General features: G+C 63.9%; 2 protein-coding genes across 2 annotated transcripts; both read right to left on the bottom strand.

Moving 5' to 3' along the window:
• Positions 1–413: 413 nt before the first annotated feature.
• EMIHUDRAFT_467112 (hypothetical protein) lies at positions 414–4,419 on the bottom strand (the record flags this gene model as incomplete). Its single annotated transcript, XM_005789378.1, has 4 exons — positions 414–816; positions 897–1,028; positions 3,429–3,521; positions 3,586–4,419. 4 exons carry the CDS (start codon positions 4,417–4,419, stop codon positions 502–504), a joined length of 1,374 nt encoding a protein of 457 aa, XP_005789435.1. The 3' UTR covers positions 414–501.
• A 2,972-nt stretch (positions 4,420–7,391) lies between these two features.
• On the bottom strand, positions 7,392–8,903 carry EMIHUDRAFT_110031 (hypothetical protein; the record flags this gene model as incomplete). The annotated part of the gene is made up of 4 exons (XM_005789379.1): positions 7,392–7,620; positions 7,775–7,923; positions 8,339–8,412; positions 8,450–8,903. The coding sequence occupies 4 exons, from the start codon at positions 8,901–8,903 to the stop codon at positions 7,392–7,394; spliced, it is 906 nt and encodes a 301-aa protein (XP_005789436.1).
• Positions 8,904–14,897: the final 5,994 nt, after the last annotated feature.

The raw sequence follows: 14,897 nt of genomic DNA on the forward strand, positions 1-14,897 counted from the left end.
CGCGTGCATGGCATACAGGCGTTCGCCAGACAGCGCAGAGGCTAGGCGACCGGGGAAGGACTAGCTCAAGGGGAACAACACAGCGTCACCAGCCGTTGGCGCGCAGATCGAGTCTGCGGCCCCCGGTTGGGGCGAGTGCGCGACGCGGACGAACCGCTCAATGTGGCCGGCAGCTCTTTCTGCCGGCGGGGTTGGTTGGGGAGGACCGGCACGGGGAAGGCCGACCTCCCAGGAGGGGTCGCCCCCTGGAGGGGCCCCGAAGTAAAACTCTTTTAAAGTTTTTAGAGTGCGGTGTGTGTGTAAAACCGTATATATGAATAAATAAATAAAAACGGACACCTCTCTACTGTGAGATGGGTAAAAAGGAACAGGCCCCCGCCCTTGCGATCTTTGTGCAGGGTTCTTTGTCGTATATATGCATGTGCATGCATTTCGATAAAAAAAATGGACCCAACGCCCCGACTCGTGGTGACGAACCGGCGTGCATTCGCCACGCACGCGCTATCCGCCGTTCTGTGCGCATGCCTCAGGCGCCGGCGGCCCGTTGCGCGAATAGCCCGCCCGTCGGCGCGCAACCTTCTCCTGCAGCTCTGGGTGGAGGACGGGCGCAACGGGCCTGTCCGCCGCTGCGCCGCCGCCGCCGCATCTCCGCTCAAAAATAGTGCGGCGCAAGTCCGGCACCGCCGCTTCCTCGCCGGCGGGAGAGGGTTCGGCGCCGTTCGTCGTCGCCTCGGCCGAGCCGTCGGCCGACCGGATCATGGTGACGCACCAGCGCGACCAGCGCGCCGCCATGCGCTGCTCGCACGCGCCGACCACCTAAGGCACCGGCACGGGCGGCTGGGAAGGGCGTGTGGCCTCTGCCTGCCTCGGCGGCCTCCTCGTCCCCGCGGAGGCACCTCGAGCGTCGGGTGAGGCGGGAGGAGGGCAAGGGACTCGGCGAGGGGGAGGGTGCACGGCAGCAGGAAGACCAGCCGCCCGCCCGGGACGAGAGAGGCCGTGGCGAGGGAGAAGAGGTCGGCGAGGGTCGCCTGAAAGAGACAGGTACGCGCGTATAAAAAGACGTGTTCCTCTGTTTTGAAGCGGTCGGCGAGGGTCGCCTGAAAAGAGACAGTACGCGCGTGAAAACAGAAATATGATGGGCTTCCGTCTTGAAGAGGTTGGCGAAGATCGCCTCGAGCGGCGCGGCCGCCGTGCGGGGGACGTGCGAGGCGAGCTGCGCCTGTGGACGTGTCCCGGACGTGTCGTGGACGTGTCGTGGACGTGTCGTGGACATGCCTCGAGGGACGTGCGAGGCGAGCTGCGCCTCCTCGAGAGTTCGCTGTCTAGGAAGTGTCTAGGAAGTGTCTAGGAAGTGTCTAGGAGGTGTCTAGGAGGTGTCTAGGAGGTGTCTAGGAAGTGTCGCCTCCTCGAGGGTTCGCTCGGAGAGCGGAGCGTCGTCGAGCGTCGCCGATCGCTCGCGGATGCCGTAGGGCGGGTCGGTGATGATGGCGTCAAGGAAGGGACGCGGCCGCCTGCGGACGTGTCCCGGACACGTCAGCGACGTGCCATGGACTGTCATGGACGTGTCAAAGAGGGGACGCGACCGCCCTCCGCACCCGACGGGCGGCGTCTAGGAGGTGTCTAGGAAGTGTCTAGGAGGCGTCTAGGAGGTGTCTAGGAGGTGTCTAGGAGGTGTCTGGGAGGTGTCTAGGAGGTGTCTTGGAGGTGTCTAGGAGGTGTCTAGGAGGTGTCTAGGAGGTGTCTAGGAAGTGTCTAGGAGGTGTCTAGGAGGTGTCTAGGAAGTGCACCCGACGGGCGGCGCGCGGGACGTGCGCAGCGGGCAGCCGGCGCGCCCCGAGTCGGCATGGACGAGACCGAGAAGGGGGGGCAGCCCGTACTGCTCGAAGGTGAGGCCGATCGACTGCCTCTTCGGCTGAGTCGCCTTGGAAGGGCCAGATCGGGACCGCACCGCGCCGCGAAGCACCGGGGCGTACAGGTCGGAGCCGAGCACGCGTGCGCCAAAGGCGGCGGCGCCGACGAGGCAACTCGCGGTGCCTACGGACATGTCCCGGACGTGTCATGGACGGGTCATGGACATGTCAGCAGCAGCGAGTAGTCCATCAGCCTACGGACATGTACATGTCCCGGACGTGTCATGGACGGGTCATGGACATGTCAGCAGCAGCGAGTAGTCCATCAGCCTACGGACATGTCCCGGACGTGTCATGGATGTGTCATGGACGTGTCAAAGGTCGAGGCGGCTCGCGGCTCCGCAGAACGGGTCGAAGACGAGCTGCGAGGGCCCGCACCTCGCCAGGTTGGCCATCACGAGCGAGAGCTCCTAATTAATGAGTTAATTCGCTGGTTGATTCGGTCATTAAATCCAGGTTGGCCATCACGAGCGAGAGCTCCTAATTAATGAGTTAATTCGCTGGTGAATTCGTTCATTAAATCCAGGTTGGCCATCACGAGCGAGAGCTCCTAATTAATGAGTTAATTCGCTGGTTGATTCGGTCATTAAATCCAGGTTGGCCATCACGAGCGAGAGCTCCTAATTAATGAGTTAATTCGCTGGTTAATTCGTTCATTAAATCCAGGTTGGCCATCACGAGCGAGAGCTCCTAATTAATGAGTTAATTCGCTGGTTGATTCGGTCATGAAATCCAGGTTGGCCATCACGAGCGAGAGCTCCTAATTAATGAGTTAATTCGCTGGTTAATTCGGTCATTAAATCCAGGTTGGCCATCACGAGCGAGAGCTCCTAATTAATGAGTTAATTCGCTGGTTGATTCGGTCATTAAATCCAGGTTGGCCATCACGAGCGAGAGCTCCTAATTAATGAGTTAATTCGCTGGTTGATTCGGTCATTAAATCCAGGTTGGCCATCACGAGCGAGAGCTCCTAATTAATGAGTTAATTCGCTGGTTGATTCGGTCATTAAATCCAGGTTGGCCATCACGAGCGAGAGCTCCTAATTAATGAGTTAATTCGCTCGTCAATTCGTTCATTAAATCCAGGTTGGCCATCACGAGCGAGAGCTCCTAATTAATGAGTTAATTCGCTGGTTGATTCGTTCATTAAATCCAGGTTGGCCATCACGAGCGAGAGCTCCTAATTAATGAGTTAATTCGCTGGTTGATTCGTTCATTAAATCCAGGTTGGCCATCACGAGCGAGAGCTCCTAATTAATGAGTTAATTCGCTGGTTAATTCGTTCATTAAATCCAGGTTGGCCATCACGAGCGAGAGCTCCTAATTAATGAGTTAATTCGCTCGTCAATTCGTTCATTAAATCCAGGTTGGCCATCACGAGCGAGAGCTCCTAATTAATGAGTTAATTAGCTGGTTGATTCGTTCATTAAATCCAGGTTGGCCATCACGAGCGAGAGCTCCTAATTAATGAGTTAATTCGCTGGTTAATTCGGTCATTAAATCCAGGTTGGCCATCACGAGCGAGAGCTCCGCGTCGAGGGAGGTGGTGCCAATGTAGTTCCGCCGCTTGAGGTCGAGTCGACCGACCAGCTCCCGCTGCCCAACGCCAACCTTTGGGGGGGGAGGACGGGGGGGCGGGGGGCTTGGCATCGGCTCGTCGGCTGCCGCGGCTCACACCCGTCCGGAGCCAGCCCCATCTTCCCAAGTGTGGCTGCCAAGGTAGCAGTGCGGGGCGTGCGCAAGCCTCGAGCCCAAAGTAGAAGCGGAAGGCAGCCGCGGCGGGCCCGCCGCCGCCGCCGCCGCCACCGCCGCCGCCGCCGCCGCCACCACCACCACCGCCGCCGCCGCCGTCACCGCCGCCCTCACCGCCGCCCTCACCGCCGCGGTCACCGCCGCGGCCACCGCCGCCGCCGCCCGCGCCCGCCGCCGCGTCGCCGGCAGTCCCACCAGCAGCAGGACCGACAAAGTCCACGAGCAGGACGAGCGTGTAGTCGGGCGACTTGAGCCGCACTTTGCCGCGAGGAGAGAGCAGCTTGGCGAGGCGCGTGATCAGCTCGAGGCGGTCCGGCTCGCTCGCGCTCCCGCCGTACCCGTCCACCACCACCTTGAAGCTCGACCCCTCGCGCAGGTACGGCGCGTACACCTCGGCCGGGCACGCGCGGAGCCGCCCCTCCAGCTCGGCAATCGAGGCGCCGCTCGCCCACACCTCGACGAAGCGCTTGACGAGCACCGCGCGCGCCGCGACTCGCGCTAGGCCGGCGGAGCCGCTGGAGCAGCTCACGGGGAGGTAGACGCCGCCCGCGCCGGCAGAGAGCTCGTCGATGTCGGCGTCGGTCGCAGAGACGTCAACGCCAACCGCCTCGGCCGCCGCGAGCAGCTCTGGCACGCGAAAGTCGAGCCACTCGTGCACAAAGTGGCAGAGGTGGCTGACGCTGGATGCCACGGTCGTAGCCACGGTCGTTGCCGACGTGGGCGGCTCCAAGGCCCGAGTGTCTATAGACGGCAGCATGGCAGACTGAGCGATAGCCCCGCGAGGTACGAGCGGGGCGGTAGCCTTTCTTCACGTAAACGCACAACCCCGGGCCCCGAAATCGCATAGCCTTTCTTCACATACCGAGCTCAACGGTCACGAGAGAAGAGAGAGAGAGAGAGAGAGAAACACGCGCGCACCGCCGAGCCTGCGGCGGGCGCGCTGCGGCCGCACGTCTACTTCGTCATAGTGCCACGACGTGCGGCCTAGATTTAGCACACGCGCCTCTGCTTGCATACACTCATACATTGGATTGTCATCACCTGTGAGTGCGAGACAGGGCTAGCCGTAGGCAGCTAGCCTCTGAGGAGGGCGTCCATAGACACCTCACTTAGACCCCACACACGGTCTCGTCCGTGCCTCGCCGGCCGGAGAGATTGCTGGAGGTAGAGCAAGCCTGCTCTAGCCTCGCATATCACTTCCTGTCGTCTGTTGTGTCGTTGTGCCGTTGTTTGTTTCTCTTGGCACCGTGGAGTGCTGGGGGGGGCGACAGGGAGGATATGGCCTTGAGTTATGTGTACGCCAACTCAGGGTGTGTGGCAGCCCGCTGGCTGTGTGTCTTGTGAGCCTGTTTGTGTCTGTGTGTCGCTCGTGCGTGCCGTCATCATCTGTCTAGCGTCCACCCATACCGCGTTGGTGTCCAGTCCGAGCCTGGCTGTTCTTCACCTTTCTACCTACCTACCTACCTAGAGAGAGAGAAGAGGAGGTGCCCAGCACCCCCGCGCATGAACACACATGGCGCCACCGTGAAACGAGGCGGAGGACGCACGTTTCGTAAAGTACGATCCAGACTGGGCACGCGCCAGACGAGCCAGCCTAACGCTGGTGGCTCGCGGCGCGCTGGTACCAACAAAAGCGGAAAAGGTCACCCCACGGGAGCCTAAGCGACTCCAGAAGAATTTTACAACAAAACTCCCTCGCACGACACTGGGCACAGGACTGGGCACGGGACTGGCTCGCACTGGCACTAACACAGGTACACCACGGGAGCCGCCTAAGCGACTCCTGCGAGGGTGGCGAGGCACTTAGCTCCGTGCACCCGCCCACCCCCGCCACAGGCAAGCTCATTCACAATCTGCTCTGCGATTGCCGTGTGAAGAACGACTGAGATGCGCTGCTTCTGCAGCCCCAGCCAGCTCTTGGTGGTCCAAGTCACCTCATCGAGGTACTGGGCCCGCGTCAGCTTGTTCTGTAGTACGTCCGCCGCCTTCCTGAGGATCTCACGGACCCCCTTTCCGAACCCGCCGAACTCCAGAAGAAAATACCTCTTGGGGTCTAGGTCTCGGACTACGTGCTTTCCTCGATCCCCCGCCCTCCCCCGCCATCTCCGCCGCTTTGGCTCTACAGCCTTTACCACCGGGAGGCGGCGAGGCGAAATCAGACTCGGTCGAGAGACCCCAGATTGGCATCCATGCCTTCTGGACAGGGTGGCCCGCCACAACGACCCCTGGAATTGCGACTCGCCGCTTTCCTCCCGCTGTGATCCTGTGTGAGCTCTGTGTCTTGTTTGCCAACAACATACCTAAAACCAAAACACAGTCCGACCCTGTCCTTAGCTAGCGTGTGTTTCGTTACCTAAGATCTACGCTGGAAACCACACCGTCAAGTGGACCCGTGGGATTCGGTCAGGCTGCGGGAGGCAGGGGCGAGGCCAGGAGGGGCTGCCGGAGTGCACGACCCAGCCTGCGATACATTCCTCGCACCCACGGCCAGCCGGGAGGGCTGCTCCCCGGGAGTACGCCAGCCCGGGAGGGTCGCAAAGCCGGGAGGGCGCAGGGGCGTCGCCTCGAGCGGCGTCCAGGCGCCAACTCGGCTGCCCCCGTTAGCTGCCCACGGTAACCCCGACGCTGCCCGTTGCGAGGAGTCAGCTAGTAGCCCGTTCACACCGGCACCGGCACCGCAAGGGTCGCTGCCACTGGAGAGGGAGTCTCTCCAGGTATGGTCATAGGGGAACGGGTTGGGCGATACACGCAGCAGAAGGGCCAACCCCGGTCGGGCCTCTGCCAGGCGGTCAGGGGCGGGAGGGGCAGGCATCAGTGCCTGTCCAACCCAGTCCATGGCAACGCAGGGCAAGCCCCTCCACCTGTGTCGCGCCGTCACACCGGCGTTGGCAGGCGTGGGGCTCTGGCACAATGTTCATCGGCCGCACGGCAGCGGGTCCCTAGTGTGCAAACTCCAGTCTACAAGGCCAACGTCCTCGTCGCCAACAATGCCATGTCCGCGTCGCGCTCGCGCCACTTCCTCCGCCGGTACCACACGCTCCAGCGCCGCATGGCCGAGGGCGAGTGCCGCGTCGTCAAGATCGCAGACGACCTCATGCCCGCCGACTTCCTCACCAAGTGGGTCGCGCGCGATAAGCTGAAGCGCAGCGTCGACTTCGCCACCAATGCGCGCGCGCGCAATGGGGGGGATTGACTCTCACAATGCCGGCTCTGCGGCGCCCGCCGCCATTGGGGGGGATGCGATCACCCCCCATGGGTGCCCTCTTTCTAGTCATTCTAGTGAATGAATTGACTCGTCCCAGTGGATGTGTCCGATTTCCGACGTCCCTGTCAAAATGTGCGTGACGTCCGATCCTTTGTAATCGTCTAGAGACGCTGGATACATGAGCACGGAGCCGGCCGCTCCCGGCCCCACGCTGCGCCCACGGCCCGCGCGGCCGGCGCAGCCGCCCGGGGGCTCAGGCGCTACCGCTCCGCTTGCGCACTTCCACATGGTCCCTCGCGGGTCCCTGCTGCTCCTAATCTCTTCGAGACTTCGTACCCCATCCTCCTGCTGATCTAAAGTGCTCCAAGTTAAGTTTATCATAATACATAACATCCACCTCAAAAAACAAGAGAGAAACGACAGACGTGCGTGAGAGGAGATCGCCCGACGGCTCGCCGAGATGGGCCATACACGCATACCGAGGCAAGCCAGCACACACGGCTAAAGAAATCATGGCGGGCCGCCTAGGCCCTTGGATCGGAGGTAGAGTCGGTGGAGCCTTGCTTCTCCGCCGCCCCTTCTCTCGCCGCCCCAGCCTCCGCCCCAGCTGGTCCCGTTGCCGCCGCCGGCTCCGCCGCCACTGCCTCAGCCGCCGCCGCCGGCTCCGCCGCCGCCAACTCTGGCGCCTCAGATCCGCTGGCGAACCGCAGCGGCGCTCCCTCTGCGCCGCCCGCCGCGGCGACGAAGCCGCACCTGTGAGCAGAGGGGGAGAAGAAGAAAAATCAGCGCGGCTGTGAGCAGAGAGGGGCTGACGCGGTGAGGCGTGGAACGGGGGGGGGGGGGGGGGAAGAAGATATCGGCTGCATCTCGGCGGCGTCTCGCAAGTTTCTCGGAGGGAGCTCGGCACCCCTCGTAAAAAGCAGCTCCCTCCGCCTGGTAGGCGGGGTGCAACCTCCCGTCGGCCACGCCCGCGGCACGCGCGCGCTGCGCAATGTCAGCGAGCAACACTGCCTCCCCCGCCTCTCCAAACTCGAGGTACTGCGGGTTGACAACAACCTAATTTGGGGTAATCTCGGGTAATCTCGGGTAAGCTGGAGGTATTGCAAGAGACGCCGTGACCCGTGAGCTGCGGGAAGCTCGTTCCTCTTTGGGCGCCCTCCTCCTCTCCTTTTTTCTCCCTTTTTCTCCCCTTTTTTCCTTTTTTTTCCCCCCCCTTTTCCCCGGCCCCCCTTCCCTTTTCCCCCCCCCCCCCCGCCCCTCTCCCCCCCTCTCCCTCTTCACAGCGGCGCGCTGTGACCAGGCGCACTCCGACTTTGCGGCGCACGTGGGCAGCGTCCACTGCAGTGCCTCTCGGAGCCGGAGGACGGACGAGGGCGAACGAGGGCGAGGAGGTGGAGGCGGCGAGAGAGCCGAGATGGAGCCGAGGGATAGCCGAGATTCGTCCGAGCTGCAGCCGAGCTGTCGCCGGCACCGCGTCGATCGAGACGTGGTCCTCCCACTGCGAGACGAAGGCGATTGCGGAGCCGCGGCCGGCGGAGATTGCGGCTGCGCGGGCGGAGAGGGAGGGAGGGTGCGTGCGCACAGCCCCCAGCACGGTGCGCAATGCCGAAGGCCAGGTGAGGGTGTCCGCGAGGGGAGCCCCACGGCGGCTCGCCTCGGAGGGATGTGCGCGAGAGCGTCTCAGCCTGCGACTTGTGCGGCTCCTCCAGCGTCTCAAACGAAAGCGAGCCCTTCTCACACAGCCCGAGGATCATCGCCGTCGACTTGACGCGCGGTAGCGTCTCGGCCAGCTGCTTCAGCTTGAGCGCTCGCTCGCCGATCGCCTCGTCCTGCGGCCCGCGAAAGCCAGCAGCGCGCAGGTCGCGGGACGCCTTCTCCCAGGCCGCCAGCAGACCGATGGACTGCGCTGGCTGCAGCTGCCGGAGCATGTATTCGGTTGCCGGGAGCACGGCGGCGGCGGGGGGGCAGCAGCGAGCGACCCGCGCCGTCCCGCTGGTGTGCAGCAGCGCCGCGGCGAAGGTGAAGGCAGCGAGCATTAACCCTGGATCGGTTGGTGTGGACCAGTGTGGACAGCTTCACAGCTCCACTTCCTGCAGAAACAAACCTGTACAACTTGCATGCCTGGGACAGATGGGTGCCCTGAGCACCTGAGCGGAGTATCAGACCAGTGTTATAAGGTATTCGTGGAGCTGTTCACACTTGTTCGCGCTGTGAAAAGAGCTTGTCGCGGCGCCGTGTGTTGCTGCTGGCGGGCCCGCTCGCTACGAGCCCTCCTCGGCGCTGCTGGCAAGCGTTGAGCTGTCACGATCGATACCTCTGCGCCTCCTCTGTAGCCCGCGCCTCGCTGGACACGCGTAGGGCGGCAGCGGGCGATCCGCTCGCATCGCAGGTGCGTGCCGCCTGCCTCACATCACTCACCCGCTCGCCCGCCTCAACAGCAGTCCTCCCCTCCATTCTAATACGGGCAGCGCCGACCCGTTTGCTCCATTGGTCTTGCAGGAGGGTCGGCACCGGGTCTGGGCTGAGTCGGCGGGCCAGCTCTCCTCGCCAAAGTGTCGCTCGACTGCTGGTGAGCGGTAGTGCAAGAGGAGACTCCGTCTACAGACAATCATACCATCTGTACCTGTGCAAGTGATTTTAGCTTAGCTCTCTTGTTTCGCTACAATTGTTTAGCTCCTCCTCTTTAACCTAGTGCTCCCTCCTCCCCCCACTGCGCCGCTTCCGCGGCTCACCCGCAGGTGTGCCAGGCCCTCCATCACCCTTGCCGCCGCGCCGCTTCTTCCCGCCACGCGTTCCCCGGCGCCGATGCGGCGAAGCCGCGCCTGTCGGCTCGTCTGGTGCGCCCTCCCCCGCTCCCCCATCCCTCAAGCCCCGACCCCGGCGGCGCTTCTGCGGCCCGTGGGCACCCGCGGGTGTGCCCGGCCCGCCCTCTCCCTTCCCCCCACGACGCTTCGCTCCCCGCGCCCGGCGGCGCTTCCCGGGTGTGCCAGGCCCACCCTCCCCCTCGTGCTCGATCCTCTTCCGCCCTTTGTAGTGCCGACACATTGCGAGGGGGTGGTCGCCGCCGCAGCCGCTGCACTTGAGTGCGGTTCCCGCCCGCGTGGAGGGCCGCCGTTGCTCCGCGGGCGGTGCAACCTCGCACCCCGCATTGTCGAACAGCACTCGTTGTGGAGACGGACGAGGTGGAGAGTCAGCCTCTTCCTCTCCGGAGCCGCGGAAGGCCGGCAACGAGGCGGCGTTCCTCTCGGCCCAGCCGAACTGTTGTCGCCGCTCGTCGCCATCGGGGGGCGGAGGTGCGGCCTCGGCGGCGTCCTCACACGCGCTTGCTGGTTGCGACCGCAGAGCACGCATGACCGTCGAGAGTGGATCTCCTCGCGCGAACTTTCTGAGCTCGCGAAGACGGAAGTTGCCTTGTGATCTCCCCCAAAAAAAGTATTCGGCGCGTTACTTGGGCTTACTACACCCTACCTTCCGACACAGCGCCGTGCACGCAACCGACAGCACACGTCACTCTGCTGCTGGATGGCAACCACCAACACCACACCACACCTCTGCCCGTGTGCCCGTTCTGCCATGGCACCGGCGGGATCATGTGCTGAGCGGTGGCGGGGATCCACGTGCGATACACGTGCTGGGCGGTGGCGGGGGCGGCTGTGGTGAGGGTGGTGGTGGCGATGGCGGGGGCGGGCTCGGTGGCGGTGGGCTGCGAGGCGGCGGCGCGACGGCGGGGGCGGGCGGGTGGCGGAGGCAAGGGAGAGGGTGGGCGGTGGCCGTGAGGGCGGAGGCGACGCGGGCGGCGGTGGGGACGGACGCACGGGAGACGGCGGCGACGGCGGCGACGACGGAAGCGTGGGGACGGGCAGGCCCGATGGCGGGGGCGTGCCCCGATGGCGGGGGCGTGCCTGATGGGAGGGCGGCCGGCCGACTGACAAGCGCTGCGCTGGGAGGCGGTGGTGAGCCGCTAGACTGCGTCCCCCCCCCCGCACGCCGCTGTGCGAGCACAGGTGTGCAGGACGCGACGGCGGCGCGCACTGCTCCTCGCCGTTTTCCCGCTCACTCGCCGCGACCAGGAGGGAGGAACTTGGTTATACCTATAGCATATAGTCGGATGCGGTGCTCGTCAAAGGCGCAAGGCAGAAGCCATGCGGGCGCGCAAGCCGTGGAGGGAGCTCGCAGTGCTCGGGCTGGCGCGCCCACGCGTTGTGCTCGGGCGCAGCTGACCCGACCGCAATCGGCGGGTCGCGACAATGCGCGGGGCAGCCTGCGCGTCCCGACAGCGCCGACAAGCGAGGCGCAGGCTGCGGAGGGCAACCTGAGGAACGCGCGACGAGCGAGTCGCGCGCGCGGCGAGCCGGCGAGGTAGCCGCACAGCCTTCGAGACGACGCGGATGAGCCAGCCCGTCTCGGAGGAAGAGTGCCGCCGACCCAAGTGGGCGCCCGCTGGACCTGCGACACAAGGCCGCGGCGACAGCCGCGCCGGAGGCGCAGTGCGACAGGATCGGTCCAGCGCCTCGCCGGGGAGCCGCAGGCACCCTCTCTCCACGGACGGGGCCACGGAAGCCGCTCAATCGGGCGCAGGACGCCTCGGTGTGGGCGGCACGGGCGGGACGCCGCGTCAATCGTTTCGAGGTTAAAGGGGCCCAAACCCGGAAAGTGGGTCAAAAATGGGGAGGGTACCCATTCGGTGTTGGTAGCGAACCGACGCTGCTTGACCTGCCAGCGTCGGTTCGCTCTCGTCACGGTCGGGCGTGCGAGGCTCCTGTGCCTCCGGTGAAGCCGATGCTCAGCCCTCTCCCACCGTCGCGGTTCGCCCGTCACCTCGCCTCTCCGCAGGGTTCATCTCTCGCGCCGGCTGCATCTCTCCGCCGGTCGCCAGCACCCGCGCCACCGACTAGCTGCACCGCCACTCGCGACGCGCCACCCTCGCTCACAGCCTGCATACGCTACTCCCGCCGTGCCTTTGCTACCACATGGATCGCATGTCACTGCAAACGCGCCCGCAGCCGCGCCGTAAAGGTCTGCCGTGCTGGCTGACGATCTCACTCTCCCGCTCCTATTGCATCTGCCTCCCGCCTCCCAGCTCACATTTCACACCGCAGTAGGTCGCGACGGGGTGGATCTGGTGCCTCTCGTATCACTGGTGGGCTCGGTGTGCAGCAGCCGCGCTCAAAAAGAGGAAAAAAACAGGCCCGCCTTTTTGTTTCATAACATCGAAGGCTAAGCTCAAAAAAACTAAAAAAAATGACTGTCTACTTTCTCGACACACCGTTCTCGCCCTCGCTGAAAAGCTGGCTGGTGGTCGCGCGCAGCGCGTCGGCGCCACTCCGACTGGTCGGGCACCTCGGCCGGGTCCATCAGCACGAGGCCCGCCCCGTCGGGGAGCCCCGCGAGCGCATGGGCGGCCGGCCGCGAGCGGAGATCGGCGGGCTGAGATCCGCAGCTCCTGGCACGAAAAGACGAGGCGACCAGCAGGGGGGAGTCAAGTATGGTACCCTAGATCGGCGGCGATGGCAGGACCGGCATCGAGTACTTTGACCTTTTCGAGCCGGACCCCACCCCCATGGAGGATCTCTGAGGTCCTCCCCAGTCTCACCCCACCTTACCTCTGCCCCCCCCTCTCCCCCCATCCCTCTGCCTCCGATAGGGCAGGATAGCACTAGCATATGCGCCTAGTGCGCGCACTGGGCCCACATAGGTGTGACCCGCCCACTGCACTCGAGTGCGGCGCCCGGATGCTAGTGCTTGAGAAGACACCACAAACGCGGCACGGCCCGTTTTGGATGTCTGCGGAGATTCTGTCTTAGCACACACAGTGAGTCATTCGGAGTCATTCGATGGCCAGAGTGCGATTGTGTGTGTGCGGGAGTTGGTTTGTCGGGAGGGAGGGGCAGGCTGCTCACCCACGTGCACCGGGCCAGTGCTTGCACTTTTATATATGAATGCCGTGGGGCTCCTGCCCGTGTCCGGGTGTGGAGATGCGAGGGGGTCGCCCCCCCCCTTGCCCCACCACTTTGTGTGTGTGGAGAAATTTACCTTACCTTACCTTACCTGTGAGGCCCCAGCGGCAGCGCCCCCACACGCGCAGGGACGCGCGGCGACACGCCAGCCCGCTACCTCTATACCTGCGCACCCGGCCCTCCGGGCCACAGAGTAGTGACTTGTACTCGTCGAAAAGTAAACAAATCGCGCGTTTCGGGTTTCGCCACACTCTACACGGCGAAAGTAGCTCGACGTTGCGCGGCTAGATTGCCCGGGTATCTCCGCGCATAAGTTCCGCATACGAGAGGCTGCAATCGCCACAACCAGTGTTCGCGCGCAATGGTTGTGGCGAGATCGCGAGGAACGAGCCAGTGGCGTGCATGGCAAGCCATGCAAAGGGTACCAGATCCCCGGGCCCGAAGTAAAGTTGGTGTACACGGCGCTCGAGCGACGGCGGAGCGCAGCCACGCGACTCAACCAGCGTCAGCCTCTCGGCGACAATATCCCGCTCTTCCGCCGGACCAGCAATCGCGATAGGCGACTTCGACGCGACCCGAGCGAGCGGCCGGGCCCAAAGTTCAGCGAGGGTGGTCCTGGCGGTCCGTCTCTCTCGGTGAAGCCCTCGATGTCGCAGTCAGCATTCTGGTTACACCTCGGGGTGGGCACGCGGGCGATCGCAAAGTGGCGGCCGCTCCTCGGAGAGCTCTCAGGCCCGTCGAGCGACGAGGATGCCGCCGGCGAAAGCTCCAACCCCGTTGTGGTTTCGTCTGCAGGATTGCTCGGAGAGGCGATGCTTCGCGCCTCGGCAGCATAGGCAGCAACCGCGCTGTACGCATCTCCCTCCGGCTTTGGCACCAATGCCAGCGGCAGCGGAGTCGGCGTCGCCGGGGCTGCGGCGCTCAGACCGATGGCTGCCGGCGGCGACTCAGGCGGCAGCGGCTCAGGTGGCACCTCGGGCGCCTCTGACGCGTCTGACGCGTCCGCCGCATCCGCCGCATCAGCTGTAGGCGCGGCATATGCGTCTGCTGCGTCCGCTGCAGGACTTCGCTCGGCTGGCCGGGGCACCGGCCCGACGGAGGCGCCGCTCTTGAGCTGGCGCTCCGCGGACTTTAGCTGCATGCGTAGCGACGCGTTGACCTTCATCATGCAGAAGCAGCGCATCTCAGTCGTTCTTCACACGGCAATCGCAGAGCAGATTGTGAATGAGCTTGCCTGTGGCGGGGGTGGGCGGGTGCACGGAGCTAAGTGCCTCGCCACCCTCGCAGGAGTCGCTTAGGCGGCTCCCGTGGTGTACCTGTGTTAGTGCCAGTGCGAGCCAGTCCCGTGCCCAGTCCTGTGCCCAGTGTCGTGCGAGGGAGTTTTGTTGTAAAACCCTAACTAACTAACCAAAAAAGCACGGTAGCTCTTTGTGTTGCGATGCTTCCTGGCGAGAGAGTGCTGGGCTTTCCGGCCCACACTCGGCTCTTGAGGCATTTATCGGCATTAATATGCCGTAGGGACACACAGCAAGGAGAGTAGTGTCTACGCGCGCACACGCCCGAGTGCCAATTTGGCTACGGGTTAGGGTTGCGTTGTCCTAACGCCTCCGTCCGTCCTGGACGGGCGTTGGCGCGTGCATATCCCACCGCTAAGCTAGCGACACTACTGCTAATGCTGGCCTCGTCCCCTCAAGTTGAGCAGCTTGGCCTTGCCATACGGTTCGACTGCTCAGACACTGGAGGAGATAAGGGGATGGTGGTGGGTAGAAGAATGCGGAACGAGCAGCCAGAAGCAGTCGCGCGAGTCAGAGTCGGGCACGAGACGTCGAGCATCGAAACCGTCCGTTTCGTGCGCCCGTCCCCAATACAGGATTCCCCTGTCAGGGTGTGAACATCGTGCACTCGATGGTTTTCCCCGGCCCATGCCGGGTACTCTCCAGTCGAATCTGACGTTTGGCTACACTAGTAGAGCCGTGGGCTCATTTCACGTAGCTCTTTGTGTTGCGATGCTTCCTGGCGAGAGAGTGCTGGGCTTTCCGGCCCACACTCGGCTCTTGAGGCATTTATCGGCAT

Source organism: Emiliania huxleyi, assembly GCF_000372725.1.
Source record: "Emiliania huxleyi CCMP1516 chromosome Unknown EMIHUscaffold_129, whole genome shotgun sequence".
Lineage (NCBI taxonomy): Eukaryota > Haptophyta > Isochrysidales > Noelaerhabdaceae > Emiliania > Emiliania huxleyi.